The following is a 27,497-nucleotide window of genomic DNA, read 5'->3' as shown; positions in this document are numbered from 1 at the left end:
GAGTTGGACTGAAGACTCGAAGAGGAGAGGATAGGTGTGGTCTGGGGGTTAATACGGCTGCGAAGCTGGATAATTTGTATATACGTCCTTCACTATGGCCCGCTCTGATTCATTTTTCTACTTTTCTCGCGCCACATATACAAGTTAATAGATGTTCTCGCATATGTTACCGTACAGCGTATTATTATCATACATTAAACGCTTCTATGTTCCAACCTCTCGGCTACGCAAATTACGCTGTTTTCATGCTGTTTTGTTTCTCTCCTTTTATCTTCGTTCATAATAATTCAACTCACTATTAGTTATCCAGCATTCTCGCTATATGTAGGCTGACTGCCTTGTTGAGCTACAGCTGGGGCGTTGTAGAATGGAACTGGAGTGCTGAATTTCTTTTCCAGGGCTTCCTTTGTTTTATCTGCTCTCTGGTTTGATCAATACAGCTGATTAGCAACTGCTAGATCTTATACAACACCTATATAAACTCCTCCTAGCTCTTCTCAAACTCCTCCTCCTTTCCTTTCCTATTCCCCTTTCCCCCCTCCCCCCTCCCCCCTCTTTCTTTTCCATCATCATCCTTCCATTTACCTGTCTCGTAACATTTTTTTTTTTTTTTTTTTTTTCGATTTACTAAAAGGAAATCATGGCGGACAATCTTCAACACGCTCTTCATTCTCTATTAGTTTCTTCAATGGGTAATAGAGACCGGATGTCTGTCTATGATGACTTCACGCTGCCAGAAGAGCAACCACCGTTGGACGTCGATCCATCTGCTTCGTTCCACGACAGAAATCCAGGTTTGTATCTGATTCAAACATAGCAATGGACATAATCGGTGGCTAATATTACAAAGACCTGATCAACCTATGGATATGCGAATCGTCATTGTTTGTATCTGAAGCCAGCGACCGCGAAAGCGAAAATATGCACGACTATCTAGACACGGTGCTCAGCCCAATGTGCACTCCGCCCGTCAGTCAAAATAATCAGCTAAAAGTGGAGAACCAAGACAACAATACAACGATGATTCAAGATACAACGATGATTCAAGATACAACGATGATTCAAGATGAAATGGAAAGCACAGCAATGACAGTTGAGGCGACTCCTGCTCTTCGCAGTCTAGGACACGGCGAGATACAGGAAATACTCAAGGACAAAGAAGAATTCTCCCTCCTCGCCAAACGGAAAATAGTTGGAGCAGCTAAATACAAGAGAAGCTTGAAATCGGCGTTGCTGAAAGTTGAGGCCGTGAACGCAGAATATCAAATGACTGCGAGCTACAACACAGGAGTCACAGAAGGCTATAGTTGACTTGACCAGGCGCCTTGATTGAATGGAAGTTGGAGAATTCTCATTTGAGAGCACGGGTGGACACGCAGAGGGATATTAACAAAGACGTTAAAACCGCCACACGCAACTTGCAAGGATGAATGGTAGTGGTTGTTGGAGGAGCTTGGAATATCTATTCGGCAGATATGGGAAAGCTCAACGTGACGATAATGGGGCCATTGAAACAGTGATTTCCAAAATGCTCATGGTATTACGAACGCTCAGTGAGAGAAGCTTGAAGGATATAATAGGCAAACGTACGGAAGCGTAACGTGGTAATGACATGGGCATTAGAAGACAGGTTTCTCAAACACTAGAGGGAATAAGAACGTTCATGGGAAAGGTTTTAGGGTTACCACCATTTCAGGCATTCGGCGTCAAGCAAGGGGCGCAATGGGCAGAAGCATATAATCAATATTAAATTGGAAGTTTGGCCTTGGAACGAAGCTTCTTTTCAGTCATATATTCTAATGCCACCAAGCCTCTCTCGCAACTCTGATATCCATGAGACCGTAACTATTTCCAGCGTGTTCCATCTTGACTCCCTCCTCTCCCTTTCTGCTTTTCATGCAATAAAAAAAATAAAAAATCAGAAGCAAAGCAAAATCTTCCAACGATATGAACAAGGATATCGGCACTGTTTTCCATGCCAAGTATCATGCATCTTCAATAAACGACAGGGTCTCTGCTGCAATAACGTTGACCCTTTATGCAGAGTTGCTCCTCGTAATTTGGTCAGCCGATTAAGCATGGACCCTTTTTCAAAATTCCCATCTTCATCTTGTAAACGCACTTCTAGTTTGCGTTGAATTCAAAATCTCTACTGCATATGCCCGCTTCATCATGAAAATCAAGACCTTCTATCGGAAATTGTTATCGAACCGCTTGAAAGTGTAACCAATAAATGGCAAGCTCATCTCGGGCGACTCCTCGGGAGCTGCGCCAGTGCGGTTGTTCTGGATGGCCTGGGCCTTGAGTAGAGTTGCGTTGTCGGTCTGGTCAATTTCGTCGGTCGGGAAATAGGTGGTGTCGATGTTGGACGTCAAGCGAGGCTCGAACGGAGCGCGAATGCGGCGCAGGCTATCAAAGTCGACGCCGCGGAAAAACGCATGGCTCTTGAGTTCATGGGCACCTCCCCGTCCAAGTCGGTTCTCCGTGTTGCAGACCATGCTATTCATTTTGGTTAGCCAATTCTAATTCAATTGAGAAAAAGATTAGTCGACCCTTACCTTCGAATCAAATTCTCCGCCTCGGCACCCAGGGTGATGTCGTCAGGGAAATACAGCGTTTGCCTCCAATTGACGATCTTGCGGTAAGTATCGTGGCTGTCTTCAGCACAGAAAGGCGGCCAGCCCACCAGACACTCAAACATGATGGTGCCCAATGACCACCAATCACAGTCAAAGGTGTAGCCATGGCCTGTGAAGATCTCGGGGGCAATGTAGTCTGGCGTGCCGACGGTAGAGTAAGCCATCAGTCGTCTAGATCGTCTCCAGTCGTTAATCTGAGATCGGTTGCTGACTGTGAGATTGATTTGATCAATGGCAACCGAGTTTCGGTCTCGGGGTCGGTTGGAGCGGCCCTGCAGGAGTTGCTGGTAGTAGTTGTTGTCATGCAGACGGTGGAAGCCAGTGGAAAGACCGAAATCGGTCAATTTGACGTGGCCGCCACGATCCAGCAGAATGTTGTCGGGCTTGATGTCACTGTTTTATTCGAATTAGCCGGTGACCAAAGATTAATATAGGCGAAAAAGAGAGCGGAAGAACAGCCTACCGATGAATGAAACCGAGTTTGTGAACGGCCTCGATAGCCAAGACAATTTCCGCAATGTAGAATCTCGTAATGTCTTCTGAGAAAATCTCATATTTGATGAGCATAGTCATCAGATCACCACCGGGCAAGAACTCCATGAGCATGTAGAGGAAGTAGGCATCCTGGAAGGTGGTGTAGAGCTTGACTACCCAGGGGCTGTCAGATTCGGCAAGGATATCACGTTCTGATCGGACGTGAGCCAGCTGGTCCTTTTTGAACATTTCAGTCTTGATCAGAGACTTCATAGCATAGACCTTGCCGTCTCCCTTCTTCTGCACCAGCTTGACTTCACCAAAGGCACCCTTTCCGATAATCTTGACCGTGTTGTAGTTCTCGGGCTTATCTTTAGTACGCAAGAATCGCAAATACTGGCCTTCTTTTCGGCCAGCAGTTGACCAGAGCTGCTCTCTCCTAGTTGAGCTCTGGCCGGGGTCTTGCAGCTTTTGCTCCAACTCGTTCTGCCTATTTTTTTATCACGTCAACCAGATGTCAGCCAACGGGGTTCTGATGTGGTTTCTGGGAGGTCTAGTAGAAGGAAAGAGGGGCAAGGCTGGAGAGATGTATATATGGATACAAAGTGTGGGTGTATACAAGTGAAAGAGACTGTACCTTTGGTTGCGCTCACGAGCTCGCTTCACGCTGTCCTTGAAGAAATCTGCAGCTAGCTGTGAGCACTTCTTCTGGTTGCTATTGGCATTTGTGCCATATTTATCAGGGTTCCTCTCTGGGATGGGCTGGAACTCGGGCGAAGAGACAGCGCCCTGGGTAGGCAAAGGAGGCGCGTAGTTGCCGTAGCTGCCCTGCTGCCCTGAGCCGCCCGCAGTTCGTGGACGTCCTGACGATGGTCCTCGACCAGCATATTGTCCTCCCCTTGCGGCACTGCCGCCGAGGTTCTGGTGGGAGAACTGGTGAGCCAAGCCCGTGTTCGGGTCGTTGGTGCCAGGCGCGCCAGACTGCGGGGGATAGGCAGCGTTGGGATAGTCGCTTGTCACTGCTTGGCCCGGATACTGCTGGTTCTGCGCAAAGTAACCCTGGCCCTGAGGCGGGTAGCCCGCGCCGTACTGCTGCTGGGACGATTGCATGCTGGACTGAGCTCCCGCGGGGAAGACGGGCTGGGGGAAGGTTGAGGGCGTGGTGGGATAGGCTCGATCGTTGGCGGCCGGTCGCTGGTTGTCGAAGTTCAAGTACAGACGGCCGTTGTTGGAGTCCATATCCGCAGCCGATAAGCAGCACGGCTACTCAAGTACCAGACGGTATGGATGCGAGCCTGACGGGGCCTGAGGGGTCGGAAAGGGGGCACGAGAGACGGTGCTGGAGATGCTAGTGCGTGACGGGGACGAGCTGCGATTCGATGCCGCTGCAAGCGAGAGCTCCGCTGCTACTCAGCGCGGGCGGGCCCAATTTTTCCAGCGGTCACAGAGCGAGAGCAGCGCAAGGGCCTGGCCGCGGATTGGAGCGGTGGTCTGTGACGGGTGGTTGATTTTGCAGCTCGGTGCAGCTCCTTGTTGGTGATGTGCTGGAAAGGGGAATTGCGAGGCCGAGGGGTCGAGAGAGGCGGGAGGCGTTATTGCAGGCACAAGGCCAGGAGGGCGGTCAACGTGCTAACAAAGTGAAAATTGACTTGAGCGGGGTGACGGCTACTTGAGAGGTACCTGAGCGCCGCGTTTATGCGAGTGCTTCTGCACGGTAAGCGGTGCAAGCTTGGGTACCTTCAATGTTCTTCACGCGCCGAAGCCAGGGGTCGTTAGTGAGGGGGGGAACGGGGGCACGGTGCTTGGTAGGCCGCTAAATTGTTCTGGTTGGTGCTCACAGCACGAAACAATCAGAGCATCAGGGACCTTTGCCGCTGTAGCGGCCAAAGAAAGTTTGCTTAGTGGACGCCCAGGGCAGTCTTCACCAGACCTCTAGCAGCCGTTACCGCAGGTGGGTTTCGATGCGCTGGTCTCATCTAGCAGATATCGATACATCAGATGAATGGATTCGATGTAACAGGGAATGCTCCATTTAACTGTTTGGCTACTACAGGCCTAACTGTTACGTCTGTGCCCTTATGTACGTTGGTCAATTGCTGGAGCGAGAAATGAGAAATGGCACTGAGAGCTCGGATAGGCAGAGATTAGCACGAGCATGGACAGCGGAAGCATCGCCGCTAACACATTTTGGCGACCTGCTCGTCCCGTCTCTTGTCTGGGACTTGCCTGCCAAGGCAATTGTACGCTTACCTGACTCGTCCTTCTGTTGCTTGTTGCAGTTCAAATGAGAACAACTTCTGAATAGAGAATTGCGGTTTCTCTGCTAAGCGTGCCTGGACTTGTATAATCGTACGTGCCGCTGCCCGAGAATGAGCGCTCATACATTGGTGGCTATCTTGGACCCTCCTCTGCTCAGGGGTTACGTTTTGAACGGAATACAGTATATTACAAGCGCCACTGCTGCTAAGCAAGTGTTAATCCGATAGCCATTAGCTCTCCAGGATCCCTAGCCTACCTACCAATGATTTCAGTCACTCCCCAGTTATTAGCTTCATCTCAGGTTGACCTGCGACAATACCCGCGAAAACATCCGTGTTTATGACAAGAGACACAGGCTAATACTGGGTAGATGTATAGTAGGAATTCAAGGTTGCATTAGCAGCCTACCTTGCTTCATGCAGGGTCTAGAGGTCAGGATGTCGAGCCCCAGATCATGCTTGGCCAGTCCAAATAGGACACCTTGTTGCCTGAAAACCTCCCGGCCGGTGAGCTGGGGCTGGCTTGGCATCATTTTTGATGCAGGGTCTCATGCTTAATGACCTCGCGGCTTTTATCCCAAGGCTGGGATTATGACGAGAGGTTGGCCTGCGCGCTACAAGGGACAGGGCATCTACTGCCCGTGTCATTCATGCTATACAGACGAGATTATCGACTTGATGCGTAAACCATTGCCAGGTTTTTAACGTTTCTATAGAGTCTGTGCCTACTCAACCCACCAACGGTGCTGTGGGGCGGGACACTGCACGAGCATTGTTGGACATGAGGCTCTGCAATTCTTGATCAGCATCATAGTATTGAGGGTTACTGAGCTTGATTTTCTCTTGCTTTAGAGTGATGGCAAAGCTTGCATCCAGATATTCCCGATTTGATGTTTAGTAGCTCATAACTATATGTAACTTGTAAGCTCAAGTTGTCATGAAAGCGAGACCAACTCTTTTTACCATCTTCAGCACTCACATATGTCATCAGCACTCACATATGTCGAATTATATATATCGAATCAGCTGCTAGTTCTATAGTGAGTTTTAATTCAAAATATCTTTGTTTGAATTTCTTCTATTCAATGCGAAGTGTGTTTTCGCTGTCTGCCTCTGTTTGGCGTTGACGGCCAGAAGCTCAACAGCTGCATGTAAACCAGCTGCGGCCTATGTAGCGCCGCCGACCCTTATCGTGTCCCGCATCCTTATCGCATCCAATTTTTTTCAACTTCATACCAGCATCCATTGAGAGTTGCGTACTTGCAGCACCCGATTGGTCGGCCTCAGGTTGCAAATCGATATCAGAGGAACCCCTCTAGGCCAACCGTTTCCTTTTTTTCATTTCTCAATTCTAGTACTTCTCTTTAATAAAGCAGCACCTCAAGCCAAAGGGCCGCGCATCACCATGGCCGACCCCAATCCCTCGACCCCGCCGGCCGCCGGCTCCTCGAGCGCTCCAAAGCCTCGCCCGCGCAATCCAGTCTTCAAGATGATGGGCCTCCCGGCCCTGCCTCGCAAGCTCCCATCCCGCAATTGGCTCATCTTCCTGTCCATTACCACCTCCTTCGCCGCCGCAATCATCTACGATAAGCGCGAGAAGAACCGCGCGACAGCCAAGTGGCGCCGAGCCGTTGCGCCGCTCTCCCAAGAACTGCTCGGAAATGCCAGCCAGCTTCCGCGCAAACTTACCGTCTATCTGGAATCGCCCCCCGGTGATGGCCTACGCACCGCTCAAGACCACTTCATTGAGTATGTGAAGCCTATTCTGGCAGCTTCCGGCCTCGATTGGGAGTTTGTCCAGGGCCGACAGCAGGGAGATGTGAGAGCGGCCGTTGCCGAGAAGATTAGGAGATCAAGAAAGGCCCACGAGCGGCCAGACGAGGAATTACCGCAGACAGACGAAGCCATTGTGGAAAGCCAGAGGAAGAAAATCGGGCTGGCAGAGTATGAGGGCGTCAAGGGCGATATCGTCATCGTCCGGCATACGTGGAAAGAGTATGTTCGAGGCTTACACGAGGGATGGTTGGGCCCTCTCGATCCCCCGCCACTGCCCGTTGTCGAAAGTCTCGAAGACACNCCCGAGCCTGAAACCCCGTCTACAGAAGGCGAAGGTGACAAGAAGCCCGAGGACAAGAAGCCCGAAGAAGAACAAAAGAAAGATGAAGCATCCAAGCGGCCACCACAGCCGCGCCCTCACAACTCCCCCGACGACTATCCCTCCGCAAGCCTCCCCGCCATCATCCCCGCCGAATTCTCACCTTCCACCGCCATTGCATTCCCTCACCGCCTCGGCTTCCGTCACACTTTTGTCCGTCTGGGCCGCTTCTTGACCCGCCGTCACTTGGCTGACGACATTGGCCGAGAAGTCGCCGCGGTGTGCTTCGCTGCTGCGCGTGAGTGGCGCGAAGTTGACGGTCAATATGAGCAGCAGCTCATCTTGAAGCACGAGGAGAGCGACTGGCCCAAGTTCGTCTGGAAGGACGAAGAACCTGCAGCTGCCGACGATAAGGAGAAGGAGAAGAAGACCGCTGAGCCGCCCAAGGAGAAGATTTGGGCTTCGCCAGTGGTGGTTGATTCGCGCATCGCAGAACGGATGCGGCGCTTCGAGATTCAGCCCAAGGACGAGGCTCGCGCGAAGGAGATTGTCGTCCCCGAGGCGGAGATTGAAGGTTGGATCAAGCGTAATCTGAGGAGCTTGTATCACTGGGGTGCGAGCTCATTCGCGAGCAAACCTCAAGGTCCTAACGTGGGAAATCTGGACGACGACTGAGTAAAAAGACGTCATGGGGATGAAAAGAGAAAGGAAGAAAAAGCCTTACGGTATGAATGTGACATGATGTATACAGAAAGGGGTTGGGAAAATTAATGTTTTGGTATTGTAATAACAATAAGCTGTACGAGTATATATGCGGGACGATGTATTAACATACCTATCTACACAAGGTAGTGTAAAATAAAGCCACCCTATTCAAACAATTGAAGTCTACGACAAATTGGCAAGAATTCCTGTCTAATAATGTAAATAATCGCTCATGCTTAAGGAGGATGATATTCAGCACCCAAACTATATCTAGGCTGCTGGGTATTTTTTCCCATGATGAAACTATGGTTTAGAGATGGTTCATAATGAATACTACCCAAGATAAGTACAAAATTATAATATAAAATTTCATCGTAATTGACATTGCGCCAAATATGCTATTTCCTGTCTTTGTTCCTGTTGTGTTTTCTCCCATGTTCATTCTGAGGTTGAAATGCCTTGAGCAATTCAGTTAATTACAAGTCAGCAAAATGCATGCCACTGTTGAGCCAACGGACAGCTTCTTACCCCTAAATCGTAGTACTAGTTAATAAGAAAATCTGGCATGTGGCTTAATGAAAGCCTTCCCCTGCCGATATGAGTTTTCGAAACCATCATGCGGCGTGGAGAATGGTAGAATCTTCTTTGGTATATTTCTTCTTCTTCTTCCTCCTCCTCCCTCTCTCTTTACCCAGACTCATCTCCTGCCTGTTAAACCGGGAGCAGCATTGAACCGCTCTTCACGCTCCGTCATGAACATGACCTGAATCCAGTACTCTTTCGAATCGGGATCCCAGAAGGCAAACTGCTTGTCCTCCCGCTTGTCCAGCTCTCTGGCCGGAATCTTGAATCCCACACTCTCGTACGGTTCTGCAGCGACGACCAGATACTGAAAATTCCTGTCTGGCTCTTCGGCGCGCTGTGTGAATGCGTTCATGACCTGCCACTTGGGCGCCAAGTCGGGCGTGGCGTCGGGATATTGTAGCTGGAAGAGGAGACCCTGCTGGCGTGTGACTGGGTCGCGGATCTTTGTGATTTTGTAGCCTGGGCGGCCAATCTTGACGACATTGCGCCTAGCAGTGAGGCTCGCGGCGACGCTGGTTGGTAAACCTGTCGCGGGATCGATGCTCTGTTTGCCCTCCTTCTGCTCGCGGGCGGCGCGACGGGCGAGGTTGGTCTGGTGCTTTTTGCCTTGTGTGTGGGCGAGGTAGGAACCGTCGTTCTGGTGGACTGTGAGACAGAGGCGGCATTCAAAGGAGCCGACGTGGTTCTTGAAGAAGTAAGGGTCCTTGTCGAGGTCGATTGTCTCGAGGGCGAGCTTGCGCAAACGCTCGCGGCGGTCGGCGTTTGTGGCGGAGTGGGAGGCGACGCCGCCGCCGCCGAATTTGGAGCCCGCGCGATTTTGGAAATCCATTTGGGGGGATTCTGGGTGTGCTGTATGAAGAGAAGTTTGGAGGATTCGGGATGTCGAGGGTGAACTGAAGGGAATTGATGGATAGATTGTTAGACTGTAGGCGCGACTGATAAGAAAAGTTACAAGGTAGGCGAGGCTGCAATAGGATGGATTATGTAAAGGCAGGAGGCTAGCCAATTAGCGGCGTCTCTCCACAGTGCAAGGGACGCTCCACCAACACCGCTGGGCAGCTCTAGTACACCACAGCCTCTGAATATCTCCTCACATACTCATTGCATCAATTGAATAACTGCCTAGCTAACGGATTGTCGCTTCAAACGCCAATACGTCACTGTACTGTGATACAAATGCTTGAACCGCTCCCACGAACCTATCAAGCTCAGACTGTGGCGTCTCCAGTACCAGCGCAATGAGACCTCTACGTGTGATCCAGAATCCTTGCTCAAGCATCTCAAACCAGAACAATTCCTTCAACGCCTCATTCTCTGTAAAATCATCTGCGCTTTTGATATCCTTCACCTCAACATCTCCATCGATGAATCGAGAACATAGGATGGATCCGATTCCCGAGAAGCCCAGCCGCGTTCCCTTGACTGTCTCTTGAAGCTTGGATATGAACGACTCACCAGTCTTGAAAAACTTGTCCGCGACATCAGGAGTATATACCTTTGTCAACCCTGCGTATCCAGCGTGTGTCACGAGGGTGTTGTTATTGAAGGTGCCCGAATGAGGAATTGAAAGGGTCTGCCTTGGGTCAAATGCTCCCATGATGTCGGCTCTTCCTCCAAACCCACCAAAAGCGAGGCCACCCCCGAGATATTTGCCGAATGTTTTGAGATCTGGCTTGATTCCTCGCAGGCCTGCAAGTCCAGAGGCTGATATCCTAGAGGTCATTACCTCATCAAGGATGAAAAGAACACCGGCCTAATATCCGTGAGTACACATGTCATTATATGCGGCCTATGTGCATCGTTGTGTTATCCTTACCTTGGCAGCGGCATCCTGGATGCCAGTCAAAAACTCTGGTATTGCACTGAGACCACTTCCGTTGCCTTGCATACCTTCCATCAGCACGGCGGCTACCCCCTCACTCTGAATTGCCTTAACGGCGGCATCAAGATCGTTATACTTGACGATGATCCAGTCATCAGGATCAACATTATTGGGGGCCGGCTTTCCTCCCCAAAAGATCAACACACCTCCATGGTAGCCCTTGTTGAATACAACAACTTTTCTCTTCTTTGTGACCAGTCTTGCGGCGGCTAGAGCATGGAGGTTGGCTTCGGTTCCGGAGTTTGTGAACCGCACTCGTTCGAGGTCGAAGCGCTGGCATAGTTCTCGAGCAAATAACTGCTCTTGAGGCGTAGTTGCCCCAACATTCATGCCCACGTTGTTGAGAACATTGCTCACGGCGTCGAGGATCACAGGATTAGAGTGGCCATATAGAGCTGCCGTAAATTCGGCCGTGAGATCTGTATAGCTACAGGAATCGGGTCAGCCGATGAAGTCCTTTTAAATAATGGTCTATGTATATCGTTACATTTATATCACTTACACATGTCCATCCTCAGATGTAAGCTGATAACCTTTGCCAGACTTCATAGAGATGGGGAAGGGGCTTGTATGAAGCACTGTCCTAGTATTGCCGCCGGGAAAAGACTTGGTGGCTTCCTCGTGAAGGATCTTGGATTTGGCATTTCGCACAATGTAGCGAGCTTTAGCCTCTTCAAGGGCTTGGGAAATCTTCTGAGAGGAGTTCGACGACATTGTTTGGAGTGTGTAAGGGGGCCTTGGGGTCACTATGTTGTCTTACACCAAGATATATAAAGTACCTATGCAATAATCAAGGTATCCCTTCAGCACTGAAGCTTTGGCCTAATAAACGGAAATTGAAGGAACTTTATAGAATAAAACTCTACAATGGTCATTTACCAATTGACAATGCGCCTTATATACCCGTGGTCATTTGAACTATCTACTACATCTTCCAACTGGGAGTTCCGGCTACGCAGTCACAAGTGGGGTCGATTATTTCCTATTAGACGTTTCTATTAGACGGCTGGACCCATTTCCTGGGCAGACAACGTAGGGTGTCTACAATCTAGCTCTCAATTCATGGGTCAATCAAATTAACCGCAGGCTGACTCTTGATTACCTAGCCTTAGTAGGTCTGTTCGGCCAGACTCAAAAGGAAACTCACAACGAACACATGTCGCATTACCCAATTTGGACTATGTGTTCTCGACGCTTTGCATGTGAGGACGATAAGCGGTAGTTCGTGCCGGCAATGTAATCCTAGCTAGGTACTTTTGTTGCTATCGCCATTTATCATGCACGATACGAATTTATGATGTAGACAATACGCTCGTGACTTTGCATACTGGCTACCTCAACTCATCAAAAGAGACTCAAATGCTCGCTATCCTATCGCGATAAATATGGGGCTGATAATGAAGGCGGTGTGGAGAAAATGCATGGCAGAATTGGCATCCCACTTAATTTTTTTTTCTTAGCACGGCATGCCATTAAAGTTAGGAGGACACTGCAGCTAAGAAAAATTACTACCATTGGCGATATCAAACAGAATAAAGCACAATGGCAGGCACAATTAACAAGCCCAAGAGTACGTTTTGAATGATCCTTTTCAAATTGTCCTTGAACTATCAAGTTTTGCAACAAAATGCTGACCATGATGCCGCAGGACCCAACTCCAAGCGGACGACAACCCGTCTTCGCAACAAGATCCAAAAGGCCTCCGCGGCCAAGCAGAGAAAGGATCGAAAGCTGGCCAAGAAGAACCCAGAATGGCGATCAAAACTGAAGAAGGACCCCGGTATTCCCAATCTCTTCCCCTACAAGGAGAAGATGCTGGAGGAGATTGAGCAGAAGCGCGCAAAGAAGGCCGAGGAGGCTCAGAGGAAAAAAGAAATGGCCAAGGCTGCCAAAACAGGCGGCGCCGAACAGAACGAGGATGCTATGGAGGCTGCGGGCGTGGACCAGATGGATGAGGACGACGGAATGGACGACGTCGACGAGTCGAACCCAATGGCTGCCTTGCTTGCCAGCGCTCGTGCGGCCGCTGTCAAGTACGACAAGTCCCTTGCGGCGAGTGACGACGACATGGACGAAGATGACGATGACGACTACAACAGCGACAGCGACGCTTCTGATGACGGCGCACACGTCTCCATTGGCCAGGCGTCATCACGAAAGACATTTGACAAGGTCTTCAAGCAGGTCGTCGAGGAGGCCGACGTCGTGCTGTACGTCCTCGACGCCCGCGACCCGGAGGGCACTCGCTCCCGCGAAGTCGAGCGCAGCGTCGTGGCCGCCGCCGCGGGCGGCAAGCGCCTGATCCTCATCCTCAACAAGGTCGACCTGATCCCCCCCAAGGTGCTGCGCGACTGGCTCGTCTACCTGCGCCGGTACTTCCCTACCCTGCCCGTGCGGGCGGCGCACGCGGCGGCGAATGCGCACATGTTCAACCACCGCGACTTGAGCGTCCAGAGCACCTCTGCTGCGCTATTCAAGGCCCTCAAGAGCTATGCTGCCAGCCGCGACCTGAAGCGCGCCGTCTCTGTCGGTGTCATCGGCTATCCCAACGTTGGAAAGAGCTCCGTCATCAACGCTCTGCTCAGCAGAATGAGCGGCAAGGGCGCCAGCTCAGCCAAGGCCTGCCCTGCTGGTGCAGAGGCCGGTGTCACTACGAGCATCCGCAAGGTCAAGATCGACAGCAAGCTCACGCTGCTCGACTCCCCTGGTGTCGTCTTCCCGTCCTCGTCCTCCGTCCAGTCTGGCGGCCTCGTCGCCATCAAGAGCGCCACCGAGGCTCACGCCCACCTCGTTCTGCTCAACGCTGTTCCCCCCAAGCAGATTGAGGATCCCATCCCCGCCGTCAGCCTGCTGCTCCGCCGTCTCTCTGCCACCCCTGAGCTGCTGCAGAAGCTCACCGCCGTGTACGACATCCCCGCCGTCCTGCCCAGCAGCACCGACGGCGACATCACCACGGATTTCCTGGTCCAGGTTGCCCGCAAGCGTGGCAGGCTCGGCCGAGGCGGTGTCCCCAACATCAACGCCGCCGCCATGACTGTCGTGACTGACTGGCGAGACGGCCGCATCCAAGGATGGGTCGAGGCCCCTGTCTTGGCAGTCGAGAATGCAAAGGGCCAGAACGGCGCTGCCAAACCAGCCATCAAGAACGCCGGCGAGGAAGAGGTCATGGCTGACCAGAAGGAGATTGTCACAGAATGGGCTGCAGAGTTCAAGCTCGATGGCCTATGGGGCGATGACAATGCTAATGGTGCGGATGAGGGTGATGCCATGGAGCAGTAAAAAAAAGAGGAACCCAGAGGAACTCATGATGCAATGTGGCCGGATTTTTTGACATATATAATTGCGCATGTTTCGTGCACATTTTTTCTTTTCTTTGTTAATGGTATTCTCATAAAGAGTTTGGCGTTGTAGGTTCGGTTGGTAATATAAAAATAAAGCGGACTTGAACTGTATGTCACAAACGCATACATGTATGTCAATATTACATATTAGATGTACGCAATTTCTGAAAAGGGGGCGAAAAGGAGAACCTCTTGAGATAGAACTTCTTAAAAATATCCTTTTCTAGTCTCTAACATTCGTGCATGTATCCCAAATTAACAAATTCCATTATATTAAACGTCCTGTTCCTGGCCATTTTGATCTACTTAAGCACTCACCAACTCCATCTTGACGCCTCTCTTCCCTGTCCTCTCATCCTTATCGTCATGGACTCTAACTACAACCTTTTGGAAAAGTTCTACCTTGATGCTCTTCTCTCCCTTTGTCGTCAAAGTGTACGTCTCAGCGTCATATTCGCTCTCCGGCTCGGGATCAGCCAAATCACGTAGTCTGATCAAGCCCTCGATACCGAATCGCGGCACCAGGACCACGAATCCGTTGCTGAAAATCTTCATCACAAAGGCTTCCTCCTCAGCAACCTTGCCCTTCAGAGCTTGGCCAACGTAGTAGGCAATGCTGGCTCGGCCGGCCATCTGGGCGTTGCGGTGACGGACATTGATGTTCTTGCATACGGCCTCGAGACGGCCTCTGCTGCGGACTGAAGGGTGGACGGCTTCGTAGCCGATGGCGGCGGCAAGTTGTCTATGGGCAAGAAGATCTGCATATCGACGAATGGGGGATGTGAAGTGCGTGTAAATCTCGGAAGCGAGACCGTAGTGGCGAAATTCAGGGTATGACTGGGTTCCGGAACAGAAGTACTCTGCGCTCATCATGCAACGGGTGGCCATGATACGAACAAGGGTGTTGAAGAATGAGTCTTTGTCGTCGACACACTTGTCGAGAGAATCGGCAAGTGCCTTGCTGGAGTCTGTGCGCAATTCAAGACCGCGTTTAATACGCAACTGATCGGCCAACTCGTCAAAGTTGGTCTTGGGAGGAGCGGCGTGGCGTCGTAGAATGGCAGTCTGGGGGAACGCTTCGTAGATCTTGGCGGCAACGCTGACATTGGCGAACAACATGAACTCCTCTACCAAGGAGTTGGTGTCGAGGAGTTCCTTGGTCTTGACGTCAATGGGATCCGAAGATTCTGACTCCATGTGGACTTTGATTTCTGGTGAAGACAGACTCAAGGCACCAGCATCCATACGCTTCTTCTTGAGCTTCTTGGACAGCATGAGCAGCATTCGCATGCCCTTTGTGAGGTCATCCTGCTGTGACTTGTCGTCGATCCGGAGCTGTGCTTGTTCGTAGCTAAAGGCCTCGCGTGACGCAATAACTGACTTTGTGAAGCGGACATTAACAATATCGGCATTCTCATTGAGCTCCCAGATGACTGTGAATGCGAAGCGCTCGACATATGGCTTAAGAGAGCAGAGGTCCGTGCCAAGCAGCATGGGAAGCATGTCTATACGCTTATCGACCAGGTAAACGGTGGTACCACGGATACTCGCTTCAGTATCCATGGCATTAGCAGGCTTGACAAAGTTTGACACGTCGGCAATGTGAACGCCGACCTCGTAGTTGCCGTTTGGTAATAGCCTAGCATGAAGAGCATCGTCGATATCTTGGCAGCCAGGAGGATCAATACTGCAAATGAGAAGTTCACGAAGGTCCTCTCTGTCTCTCCAGCCAGGGTCCTCTTTGCTGGCAGGCACCTTCCAGTCATGGCCCTCCTTGGGAAGGCAGTCGAGCACCGTTTTCGGAAAAGGTCGGTACTGGACATCCCACTCTAGAAGCAGAGCCTCCGTCTCTGCCGCCTTGGTCTCGAGCTCTCCCAAAGAGCGCACCAGATGCCCAACAGGATGTCTCGAGTCTCTGTCCCATGAGTCGACGGTGACCAACAGCCTCTTGCCCAGAAGCTCGGATACTTGACGAGTGCGGAGACGAATCTTTGGGATCTTCTTGTCCATGGGGATGAGGAAAACGCTATCGAGCTTTCGGCCTTGTGATGAGCCCTTGTTGGCCGTCGATGGGTCGATGTGGCCGACATACTGCCGCCAGTTACGTTTCACTATTCCCACAACCTTGGCTGTTGGCTGTAGCTGGTTCTCTCCTGACGCCTTCTGGGTCCTCTTCACTTCCTCTTGAAGTGCCTTGCGCTCTTTGTCAGATACAAAGTCTTGGCGCTCTTCCGTATCTGCATTCTCATTCTTCGTAATCGTATCCTCTTCAATGATCTTTGTTGATGGTGACTTCCACTGATCTTGCGGGAGCAGCTCAACGACTACCACATCGCCATCAATAGCTCGGTTGATGTTCTCGCGGCCTAGGATAAGCAGAGATTTCGGGAAAGCAGGGACCTTGATGGATCCCTCAAGGTAGTTGTACGGAGACACGTTGAAGATTCCCTGATGCAACAACCCGGCCTTGACTCCCGTCATCATCCTTGACGCGGTATAGTACTCTGGGTAAATGGGCTGCTGAGAGGCTTGCTTGAATCCGCCTTGGGCCTGAGACTGTGACTCTGCAATCATATCCAGTAGCCTCTCGCCATCTTCCAGTTCACTAACGTAGTCTCTGAGCGAAGACGCGTGCAGTCCTTGCTCTCGAGCTTTCCTCAAGTTGTCTCGGTCATCGCTAAGCATGACAACTGCCGGGATTTTCGCCGCCTTGGTCAATGCCAGATGCTCCCCGTACCACTTGACAGCTTGTCTCACAGCGCGGTCATTTCTGTCATTGACACTTTCGCCGGTTTCACGGTTGACATATGTCTCCTGGCGGAATTCGTTGAAGAAGACGTAGAATCTCTTGTCCTCGCTCTTCGTCAGTCCCACAAGGCGGTTGTACAGAGGAAATGAGCGGTTCTTGAGCTCTTCCAGAACAGTCTGTAAGATGATAACGTCATAAAATGATGAGCTCTGCTCAAAAAGGTCCATGGCGTTCAGCAATGCGTTTGTATCAGGAACCAGATAGTGGCCTTGAGGAAATGACCTTGTTCCCGCCGGTCTCTCCGACAGGACAAATGGTAGAGCTATCATAAGCAGTTAGCCTCGTGCCGCCTCATCGGATTTCATACTTGACAGATTAAAACATATTTCTCACCTTCGTTGGCCGCATTTCTGGGTGCCTGGCTCAAACACGTCCGACACAAGTTTGACGAACATGGTATATCCGTCCTCAGGTAGACCTCCCGAACAATCTTCTGCACTTTTCCGCTCCGCGTCGACCGGACATAGACCTTGTTGGAAATGTTCAGCGCAGCCTGGTCTGACCGCTGCGTCCTCTTTAAGCTCGTCATGCTGGCTATCTTCTTGTAGTGTGGAGTTTTTCACACGCGCTCTCTCTCGCTGAAGTCACTGAAAAATGCTGATATAATGGGATAAGGCACTTTGGACGTTCAATGTGGGGTGCCTTATCGATATGCGAAACACCAAAGAGCGCCAAATGGACGCACTTGACACTAATAGTAATTCTTCCAAGAGATGATATCAAGTCTTCAGAATTTACGACTTCAATTATTTCTTTGCTTCATTGCATCGTGTCCAAAATTTTACATAACATGCCCAAAGTCATTCGAGAAAATTATTATCACGTGATTTATCACGTGAGCTCTCCCCTGGCTATCCAGAGCCGGTGAGCATCAGAGCGCCTTCGTACGAAATATTACTTTTTAAATTAGTATAAGAACGTCAGCGAGAGTCTTGGTATTTGCCAAAAGTAAAATTCTGTCACTCGTTCATGTCACAAAGTGCTACATTTACAATTATTCCTAGATGTACTCCCGCTTTGTGGAAGTGTATTGCGAAACCAATCATCATGACCTACGAAATCTCCTATCCAGATCGTCTCCCTTAATGTGAGCGCCACCCTTCGCAATGTCGCATGTACATCAATTTAACAAATTTTTGACAGAGATACTAGCTACCACCTACCTTGGAGAAGGAATCCATGAGGGCCGGGGAACCAAAGGAAAAGCCAGGGAATCATTACAAAAATGCAACTTCACTCTGTAACATTACCACTCCAAGTCACTTGCCACCTGCCCTTCGCCAAGCCCGCCCAAAAGGACAAGGTGCACAAAAACCAGAAGTTGAAGGAGGATCCTGAATGCTACCTGAAGCGGACAACTTTGGTACCGATATTACCGGCCGTGTGCAATCACCGAAACAGAGAGCGTACCCTGTCGCAGGAATGAGCCCCCTTTTTGGCCACTTCGCCAATAAGCATGAGGCTGTATCGCCACCGAGCAGCATGTTCCCTCGGAGAACTGGCATCTCTTTGATCTAGACCATCATTTTGTATGACTCTGGGTTCCCCCAAGACGCGCTCCTGATCCCGCCCGGTGTTGAAAAGCGGGCTCCGAGTGGGCTCCTCTCTCTCTCTCCATTTTCGTGAGACATGATATTTGTCAACCGCTCCGAAAGGCTTACGAGGCTATAACCACACTGTCACCGTGGTTTGCGGGAACACGGAGGCTCTTTCAGTTCGTGGGGTCCGGCCCTCGGCTCTACTTCTTTGGCGGCCCCTTTCTTGGCGAGTCTTACACATGCTCTTGTATCATCATCCGTATTCACTCTCGTTTAGCCGATTCTATTCACACATCTGCGCCGTTCATTGGGCCTTGGGGGTTCTCAGCGTCCAGCTATTCTTTCGGTGTAGCACCCAGGCTTTGCAAGATTGATGCGCCATGTTCCCAACAGAAAGGGAGTGGGTGCCGAATTATCGGGTCTGTCTCTGTTCCCACCCCATGTCTCGATAGCCCGACAAGAAGCTGGTGTATTGGATGCAAAAACGCCTCTCAGACCTTCTGTTACTCTAACAACAGGCATCTGTTGATTCGTCGTGTCGTCCCAACTGGATCTTGGAGAAAGATCAAGGTGGTATTGGCCTTTGTGGTGAAGCTGGAGCCACTAACAGCACGAAAGTTGTCTTGTCTCGTCTCCTACCCCATAGGACGAAGATGGGGTAAAAAGCATGCGCACGCGTTTGACTTCGACTAGCAGAGCCAGATGACCCTTTATCTCATGCACGCTTTCATCATATAGGACCACAACGCAACACTCCCAAAGTTCTCGACTAGTCCATCCAATGCCGTGAATAACACGATGTGGACCTATAACTCTTGCAAGATGAACAAGAAAAAGGAGCATTGACTCACATGATGCAAGCTACAGAAACAACACAAAGATGTATCGCGGCATCGGCTTTGCCGCTCAGATTTGCTAACCAAACCGATCCCTGCTAAACCCAGAGAAATGTAAGAGTCCTAGGATTTGTGGTTCCTGGCAACGAACACTGCATGAGTGGGTAATTTGTCTACTAGATCTCATGCTCTGACATATGAATGATCCTCGTAATTATTTAAAAGGGGTGCGGGCGCTAATCGCCAAATGCTTTTTTCTCTTTCATCTTGAAGACCCTGCGGGGTATTATTCAAGCGGGGAGTATCCAGAGCTGGGATTTTAAAGCCCAACAAGACGGCTTTCAAAATGGATGCCCCGCGGCCGCAAATGAAGCGACATAGAGGCGTCGCCCAAGGACTTTACGGGAATATTCATCTCGTAGTGGGGGACGTAGCATGCAGCGTGTAGATACTAACTTCGTACAAACATGTGCTTCCCACTTCGATTACCACCTTGCACCGTTCAACATGTGCCAAGGTAGCAGAATGGCTTGTCCTCTTGAGGTGGGAGACCGGCTTCAAAGGCATGCTAGACGATCTTTGCAGCCAATAACGAGGATGATGATAGCCACTGGTCCGGAAAGCTAAAGGAGCAAGCAGGGCATCTTGGCCCCGTCGTAGAGATCAACAAACTTGCCCCTCTCGGGCGTTGAGAGACGACAAGTCTCAAATTAGGTAACACTCGAGTGGTTTCCCAGAAAAGCATCCTTGCTTCGGAATACCAAATTTCCATGCATCTATCCTGTTGACCCGTAGTCACATGGCTATATGCGCAGCCCGAAGTGGACTCGACTAACGCTACTTCTTCATGTCCTGTCTCGTGAGATCATACATATCCAGGGTAACATCGCGACAGATGTAAATGATGGCAGAAGCGACATCAGATGCTTCTAAGCCCGCAGCTTCGACAACAGCGGTCAGAAGTCAGGCTTCAACACGACTCGCTAGCGTCGATGAGAAAATGATAATGCTTGTCAGCGAAAATGGCTACCTATTGACAAGCAACGTCTTTTCACCGCGACAAAATATGACCAAATTCTTATGCGTCGGATTACAGGGTATGGTGACGCCAAACTGCACAACTTCTGATGAGAGATCAAGTTGCCAGGTACGAAAACAGGATTCCTCAGCCATACCCTGGTCAGCCTGCTTTGTTCTATACAAGCAGCACTTCGTATACCTACGAGAAGAAGGCCTGTGTGCGCATAATTTCATGAGCTTCTCTTCTCTTCTCCTCGGAGGGGTCTGCCAGTAATGTCCCAGACGCCGCACTCCCCGCATTGGCGGCGTATCTAGCTATGAGTTGACGTGAGCTGTTATCATAGCAGGCCCATGCACGAAGTACGCTGCAGTAGATTGTATATTAGACATTGATAGACTGTTATGATTTCATCTGATCCGACATTATCCTAGATGCCTTCTCGGTGTTGAATAAGAACTCCATGAACGCACGTCTGATGAGTGTGGTAGGGTCAGCGCAATAGATTACAAAGCGAATACATACTTTGTACTGTAGTATGGCGTAACATTATCTACTTCGTATGGTACTGGAATGCTGGGGCATGGAAAAAGCTCCGGTGCTAAAGCGCTACCCTCCAAGTTCTTAGTTGACTTCCTCGAGGCTTAATCTGGAGACATCGGTAATCGCAGCATGGGATTCACCAAGGTGTGGACGTCATCAGATAGATCCGCTGTGTTACCCCTGACTTATTTCTGAGAAATCGGACGTGTACTTCGTACAGGAGCCACCAATTCAAGCTCGCGCAAGGGAGGGGCTGGTACAATAGTAAATCTCGGGGCTAGCGTAACTTTGCTGCCACTGTTGTGAGGCACAAATGCGTGGTGTATTGTGAGAGATTCAGGCCTTGCTGGCGTTGGTGCGGCCAAGCTAACAATGGGATGTGGGGTGACATGTCCCGACATCCTTGGCTGCGTCTAATCTGTATGGCTAAGTCTTTGTGTGTGTGCGTACATGCTTGTACGGTGCAAGCATGTAGCCAAGTAGCCACACCGCGAGCACGGGGTGGGCGGGTAAAGAAATGAGCATGTGTGCTATGTTCCCGCGTACTTCTCTGGCGTATGGAGATCCCTATATGCAAGCTCGGCTGTCTCCGTGAGTGTTGGCTGCTAACAGCAACGCGGCATCCAGTTCAGTACCAGCGGCTAGGGGTTTAAACATAACCTTGTGTCTTCAGCTAATGCCCGGGGAAAGCACAGGTGGAAAAGAAGGCGACGTAGAGGTTTGGATAAATGGGCGCCGGACTATCTCAACCCTGAAAATGACAGGTTCTAATCCGGCCTCATGAGCACAATTGTAGTGCATTGCCAGTCTGATGTATAAGGCATAAGGCAGGCAAGCGCCCGTGCTCTTTTCAGGCACAGCTCAAAACTTTGATTGTATAATATAACAACATGTGGTAAGCGTGTGGTTGAAGGTTTGGATGGATGGCGGCGCCTTTGGGCAGGTGGTCGCTGCTAGTTCACAAGGTCCCATACTAAAGTGAAAGGGGAACCCACAAGGACGAGCTATTCCCAGCCTGGTTGATGGATTCTGAGCATCAGCTGTAGAGACCTGCGGGTAGTTATCCTGAGCGGCTTCGATGGTATACACCCTTCATCATCTGCAAGTGGCCGCTGCGGGCGCGGTGGGGGCGCTGGAGTGGACTCGAATCGAGTGAAAAGGCTTGTGAGTGATGAGCGGGATGGCGTAGCGCAGTATGGTAAAGACCCTGGATTAGACATAAGCCTCGCCCGTATGCTATTCGTTGCCAATGCTCCTCGGGCTGTCTTCCGTTGTACGCGTTTGCGAGGTCGAGACAGTACTTGGAGTAATAGCAATATAGCAGTAGTGGTGCAACTTTTTATCCTACTACTACTTGCTACTAGCAGTACTAATGTTGCTGCTATCAGTAGTAACTTTTGCTACCACTATCATGGGACAGACCGGTGGAGAAATGCCTCGAGCTGCGGGTTGTCAGCAGACGGTTTTGCAGCTCCGCAGTCCCGCAGATATCATCAGTGGCTGCTCGGCAGCATTGACGGTAAGAACGGAGCGTATCATCCGCAGGGAAGAAGAGGAACAGAAATCCGGCATCGAAAGGGAAGTTATCAACGAGCAGCTAATGAGTATCAGTAACCACTGCACTGCGACAGCAAGTCATCCTGTCAGCACGTGGGGGGAGAAACCGTAATGGGCCGTTCTTCCATCAAATCGACTGAGAGAAGAAAGACGCGGTAACTCGTGCTGCGTTGCGTATACCGGGTTGCGGGTAGCGCTGCGATGCACGGCTGGAGAGATGTCTCTAGGGAGGGTGGTAAAAACCCGTGGTAGCTGTTGAAAGGGAGCCAGGTATCCAGGAGGATGCCATCATGGTCTGGTTGCGGGGAACGAGCTTTCCCGATGCTGTTGGCCGGGGCTGCACCACGGCCCTTGAGGCGCTCTTGGTCTGGGGTCAGCACGATCGAATCGTTCCCGCACCTCACACTCAGAGCAGAGGTGCACTCCAAGGCCACCATCCCTGCCCTCTAGACCCCGGCCGGGACCCCATGTCCATGATCAACTTTGTGAACGCCTGGGGCCAGTGATATAGCGGCGTGCGTCTTAGCGTTGGGGCTAGTGCCGCGGTGTTGCGTAAACGCCAAAGCAGTATCACGCAGGCTGTTGTCGCGCAGGTGGTACGGGAGGAATGGCGTCTTATTGCACCCTATGAAGTGTCGAGGAGATTTCGAGATTGGCCGAGCCTGGCAAGCGCTTCTTTGTGTGACTCGGATCGGCCGCGCATTGGTCGAGTGAGGCAGCCTCAGCATGCATCTTCTCCCTCTTTCGATATTTCCCGCCGCTCTTTTGTCGGTCGGGAGCATGGCGACATCTTTTCCCACGGAGCAGCAAGCCGTCGGCCGCCGCTAGCAGGTAGTAGCTCTCTTTGCCGCGAGAAGAGGCTGCCTCGGGGCTGAAAGAGGGGGTGGATAGGCTGTCGGAGCTGAAGCACAGGACAGACGAGAGAAACGCGACAAGCAGCATCAGATTCTGCTGTTGAGCTAGTTGCTGGTGGAGCATCGCTGATCAAACAAAGCTCCAACTCTGTTTAGACACTAGACGAGCCGTTCTATGGCCCTGATGCCTCGTTCTGGAAGTCGGGCTCCGTGGCGGCAAAGTCAAATCCCAACACGTTGCTTGTAAGCTCCGCGGACGGCAGAGCGAAGTCGTGGCTTGACATTGTCGGCAACGTGGCGACAATAAGGTATGCCTCTCCCTTATTGACAGGAGGCCAATCGCAGCGACAATACTGGCAAGAGCTTCCCTTGCCGCCGCCCATCCACAACTTTCCATCAAACGTGCAACGGCCGTGCCTGCCTGCCATGCAGCGGGAAGCGCCTACTAGCTTCTGGCTAATCCGGACCTGCCCTGTTAGCAGGAGAGGAGGCCTGCAGAATCGCGCTGGGGAAGGCGCTGGATGCCTTGCCTGGCACTAAACATGCACGACGAGCAGGTACGAGTAAGGACTGCATGCATGCCTCCAATAATACCTCCAAGAGGTATGACCTAAGAATGCCTGTTAGATACCTAGCTGCGAGCATGTACTGCCTCTCGCCGACATATCGCTGTGCTAGTGCCAAGTAGCCTCGGAGTGCTTCTCAATCGCATCAAACTCCGGCTTATTCGGAGCGTTCCCGTCAGCGACGATGATGACCGGCACGGCATCAGCAAACAATCAAAGGATCCATACCCGTGGTATACAAGTAACAACTTTGTGCCGTATGGGATGGTAATATGCACCAGCTGCTAACAATTCACATATACTTGCTGAGTGCAAACAAGCACGGGCTGTCTGCTATGCCTCTCTCGCGCACATGTGGAGGCCCCTGCCGAAGTTTACAGTAATCCGGCAATATCAAGTCAAGTATCAAGTCGTTGCGTAGCACTGGACGGTCATGGCTTGAACAAGGCAGCGAATCATGGCCACCAGACGCACGCTTGAGCGTCCTTGCATGCCTGTCCAAGAGCATCATCTCACTAGCCGTGGGCGGCTGGGTGGTTTCTAGCGATAATGCACAATGATCGAGTGGTAGTATCTCCGCGCACGCAAGGAACAGGCGCCCGCTGTGCCAGAGGCGACGAAGTCCAGACCCCGGGCAGACGCTGAGGCGCTACAAAGGAAATTGCCGCTACCACCTGGTTATCTTCCTACTATTGTCCAACCTAACAGTGAGACATTGGCGGTTCAATCAATACAGCCAGCCTCTCGGAGTTTCGGAGGGCCACACAAGGCGATGGTAGAGCAGAGTAGAGCAGACGGTCGAGATACCTGCGACTACCTGCCGGCGTCTCTCTATCGGCCAGGCCAAGCCGCCCATTCAGCCAGAAGCAAAACTCCACCTCCAGGCCAACTCTATCCGGCTGCATGGCCAGTGCGGAATGGATTAGTGAATGGCACGCGCATGGCCGCCAATCAGGAACCGATATTTTGCCCAAAGGCGCCTAGCAGCGCAGCGACAGCGACTCTTTGTTTCCGACGGGTTGCAAGACCGCTGCGCCGAGATGACGTCGTTGGACGAACTAGCGGCACCGACATGCCAGCTAATGCTGTGGCAGGCAAATCATGCAAACGTCCAGGCTCGGACGACGATACATTACATGATACATGATACATCTGATTCACGGCTGGCATGGGGTAACGGCGCGGCTATTCCCCGATTTGCCACAGACGGCTTCCAAGGCCAAGTCTATTTTTTTTTCGGCTCGCATGACCAGATGACTCCCAAAGTCCGTGGAGCTGGCCGCTGGGAGAGACATCAGCTTTTGAAAATAGAAGCTGCCCTGCGCCGCGATCCATAAAAACGTCAGGCCGGGCGCAAACCCAACACGAGCTGGTGGTGACTGGTCATATCGATGCATGGGGACGCACGGACCCCACGGACGGGCCAGGGGGTGGCCATAGCTCGTCGATACGGCTCGCTGGACTCGCGGTACCGCAGGGCAAGTACCGCTGCCGTATCGGTAGCATCCTCAGGGAGCAAGGTGCGCGATGCAACTTCGGGCCTGGGCCTGTTTGAGTAACAGCTGCTTGTCCGTCCCTGGCTCTACAGTAACACTTGCTTGCCTTTTTTTCTTCGGCCACTATTTGCATTTAGAAGCCCTTGTATATTCCAGCTGCTGGTTTAATTTTACATTTTTTTCTATTGAGCCTGCATCCACGTACGTACCTACTTGTACAACCACGACGGTGTTGCTTCTGCAGCCCCGGCAGCTTGGCTTATAGCCTAGCTCGTCTCGCCCTTGACGCGGTCTGGTCATTTATTCGCGGGCACGCATCACTAAAATAAGCGACGCACAGTTTGCCAGGCCGCTAGTGTCTCTGCTTCAACCCGATATCGAGCATCAAGACATGACTAGCGCGGGCATCTATTCGGGCAGGTCAAGCACAGCCAGAAAGCCAACTCACTTACACTGAAATCCCACGAGCAGGCAGACCGGGCTGACCTGAAGGATCAAATCAGTGATAGCTGTGGTTCCCAACACGGCAGTATAGCCGAACACTGCAAGGGTGGCCTTTGGGAGCCCGGGTCAGAGCATTGCTTGCATATTGGGCGGGCTGGACTCGTTCGTGCGGGCCAGCTCTGGGTGGACGTACCTTACAGGGCAGTTCTGGCGGCGACTGACAGCAGCCGGAGCTTGTGGTTGCAGTTCGCCGCAGGCTGAGGGCGATGTGCACGCGTATCAGCTTATGTTCAATGTGATTGGAGTTGCAGCTGCAGCTCCCTGCATCATCTTATTCCTCTGTTCATCCTGTGTGCGTGTGTTTGTTTTGCCTATTTCGGTATAAGCCTGCTCTATCTCTCATGGAAGAAAAGCCAAGTATAGAAGAGAACAAGAAGAAAACAAGAAGATAAACTTGGCAGTCTCCAGTGTTAGTATCCATGCAAGCCATGTTCATGTCGACTGCTACATGCCATCACGTACTCGTACAAGTACATGCTCGTATAAGTGAACCTGTGATGGCAAGCTGCAGGGATACTCGTCTCTAGTCGATGCTATTGGCATTGGCAACGATTATACAAGCAAGACTGGGTCGTCTGGGCACACGGCTGAGCTGCACCATGCTTGCTCTTGCCCCCCTGGCCACCATGCAGTAGTAAATAACCGGGTTTCTTCATCTTTGGCTGTGTTCCGTCAGTCCCTCCCATCCAGACTTTCCCCTCCCATCCCTCCGCGTCCCCGTGGCGTGGGATAGCGGTGCAGGGCTCTTTCGCATGGCCACCGCCGCTAAGGGATCAGTGTTTGGGACTACTGTATCTGCAAATTAAATTGGAAATAGATTTCTGACTTGGTAGATTAGCAGTTGAGCAAGTCAACAGATTCCTGCCATGCCCAGGATGGCTCCGGAGTAATCTGCACGGCGCTCAGTCGAGCTCCCCAGTGCTACCTAGCACGAGCAGGTACCCCATACATGGGCGCTACCCTCGCGATACCTCGATTCACAAGCTTCTCTGTCCCTCGTCTTCCATCTTCCTCTGCACACCCCCCCTCCTTCAGGACACACGTCTGGCCGTCCAGCCCAGGCGCTGCGTCTTTGCAGCCAACCATGCGGCGTCGTCATCCGCTCGCAGCCCTCCATCCGCGCATCCACAAATATATCATCCAAGTCATCCTTGCCCTTGTCCCTCGTCTCCCCCCCCTCCTCGCGGCCCCGTCAAGCCCGCTCTTGTTTTCTGCACTCTGCGACCTCTAGTCTGCGACCTCTAGCGTGCGCAAGGCGTGCTAACGTACGACATACCTACCTGCCACTGTCCCATTACAAACCAGCCCACGCTGCTCCATCTCCACCTCCACCACCACCATCATAACCATAACCACCCTAAACCACCCTCCCTCCTCTCGCACACAACCTCATCGCGCCCACATCCGGCACAAGGTCCCCAGCTGCTCGACCTTTGCGCCTCTTTGCTCTGCCTGCGCCGTGCCTTGCTGCATCCCGCACTACACTACGCTGCGCTACGGCCTGCCCTGAGCTTCGCTGCGCTTTCGCGGACCAGAAACTGAAAAAAGAAGCGTCTCCACCACAGAAGAGTCGAGTCGCGCTGCTTCCAACCATCGCCGATTGCCTCGCTGCGCCCAGACTCGCAGACACGCGCTCGTCGCCAGACAAAAGTCGATCGCCGCTCGTGTTTCCTGACTGCCGCCGTGCGCCATCATCGTCGCTGCTGTTGCACACGCGTCGCGCCCCTTGCCCATCTGCTTGCTGCACCCAAAGTGCAAAGTGCAAAGTGCAAAGTGCAAAGTGCAAAGTGCAAAGAA

General features: G+C 51.5%; 7 protein-coding genes across 7 annotated transcripts; 3 read left to right on the top strand and 4 right to left on the bottom strand.

The window, feature by feature from the left end:
• Positions 1-640: 640 nt before the first annotated feature.
• TGAM01_v205135 (hypothetical protein) lies at positions 641-1,311 on the top strand (the record flags this gene model as incomplete). Its single annotated transcript, XM_018808712.1, has 2 exons — positions 641-794; positions 851-1,311. The coding sequence occupies 2 exons, from the start codon at positions 641-643 to the stop codon at positions 1,309-1,311; spliced, it is 615 nt and encodes a 204-aa protein (XP_018658027.1).
• Positions 1,312-2,189: 878 nt separating this feature from the next.
• On the bottom strand, positions 2,190-4,352 carry TGAM01_v205134 (AGC/NDR/NDR protein kinase; the record flags this gene model as incomplete). The annotated part of the gene is made up of 4 exons (XM_018808713.1): positions 2,190-2,499; positions 2,559-3,032; positions 3,103-3,603; positions 3,751-4,352. The coding sequence occupies 4 exons, from the start codon at positions 4,350-4,352 to the stop codon at positions 2,190-2,192; spliced, it is 1,887 nt and encodes a 628-aa protein (XP_018658028.1).
• A 2,424-nt stretch (positions 4,353-6,776) lies between these two features.
• TGAM01_v205133 (mitochondrial import inner membrane translocase subunit TIM54) lies at positions 6,777-8,141 on the top strand (the record flags this gene model as incomplete). Its single annotated transcript, XM_018808714.2, has 1 exon — positions 6,777-8,141. One exon carries the CDS (start codon positions 6,777-6,779, stop codon positions 8,139-8,141), a length of 1,365 nt encoding a protein of 454 aa, XP_018658029.2.
• Positions 8,142-8,868: 727 nt separating this feature from the next.
• On the bottom strand, positions 8,869-11,352 carry TGAM01_v205132 (hypothetical protein; the record flags this gene model as incomplete). The annotated part of the gene is made up of 4 exons (XM_018808715.1): positions 8,869-9,691; positions 9,956-10,509; positions 10,573-11,065; positions 11,141-11,352. The coding sequence occupies 4 exons, from the start codon at positions 11,350-11,352 to the stop codon at positions 8,869-8,871; spliced, it is 2,082 nt and encodes a 693-aa protein (XP_018658030.1).
• An 828-nt stretch (positions 11,353-12,180) lies between these two features.
• Positions 12,181-13,917, top strand: TGAM01_v205131 (hypothetical protein; the record flags this gene model as incomplete). The annotated part of the gene is made up of 2 exons (XM_018808716.1): positions 12,181-12,208; positions 12,287-13,917. 2 exons carry the CDS (start codon positions 12,181-12,183, stop codon positions 13,915-13,917), a joined length of 1,659 nt encoding a protein of 552 aa, XP_018658031.1.
• Positions 13,918-14,285: 368 nt separating this feature from the next.
• Positions 14,286-17,317, bottom strand: TGAM01_v205130 (mitotic control protein dis3; the record flags this gene model as incomplete). Its single annotated transcript, XM_018808717.1, has 2 exons — positions 14,286-17,050; positions 17,122-17,317. 2 exons carry the CDS (start codon positions 17,315-17,317, stop codon positions 14,286-14,288), a joined length of 2,961 nt encoding a protein of 986 aa, XP_018658032.1.
• A 5,578-nt stretch (positions 17,318-22,895) lies between these two features.
• TGAM01_v205129 (hypothetical protein) lies at positions 22,896-23,258 on the bottom strand (the record flags this gene model as incomplete). Its single annotated transcript, XM_018808718.1, has 1 exon — positions 22,896-23,258. One exon carries the CDS (start codon positions 23,256-23,258, stop codon positions 22,896-22,898), a length of 363 nt encoding a protein of 120 aa, XP_018658033.1.
• Positions 23,259-27,497: the final 4,239 nt, after the last annotated feature.

Source organism: Trichoderma gamsii (genome assembly GCF_001481775.2).
Source record: "Trichoderma gamsii strain T6085 chromosome Unknown Scaffold_15.2, whole genome shotgun sequence".
Taxonomy (NCBI): domain Eukaryota; kingdom Fungi; phylum Ascomycota; class Sordariomycetes; order Hypocreales; family Hypocreaceae; genus Trichoderma; species Trichoderma gamsii.
This window is presented reverse-complemented; position numbering and strand designations above follow the sequence as displayed.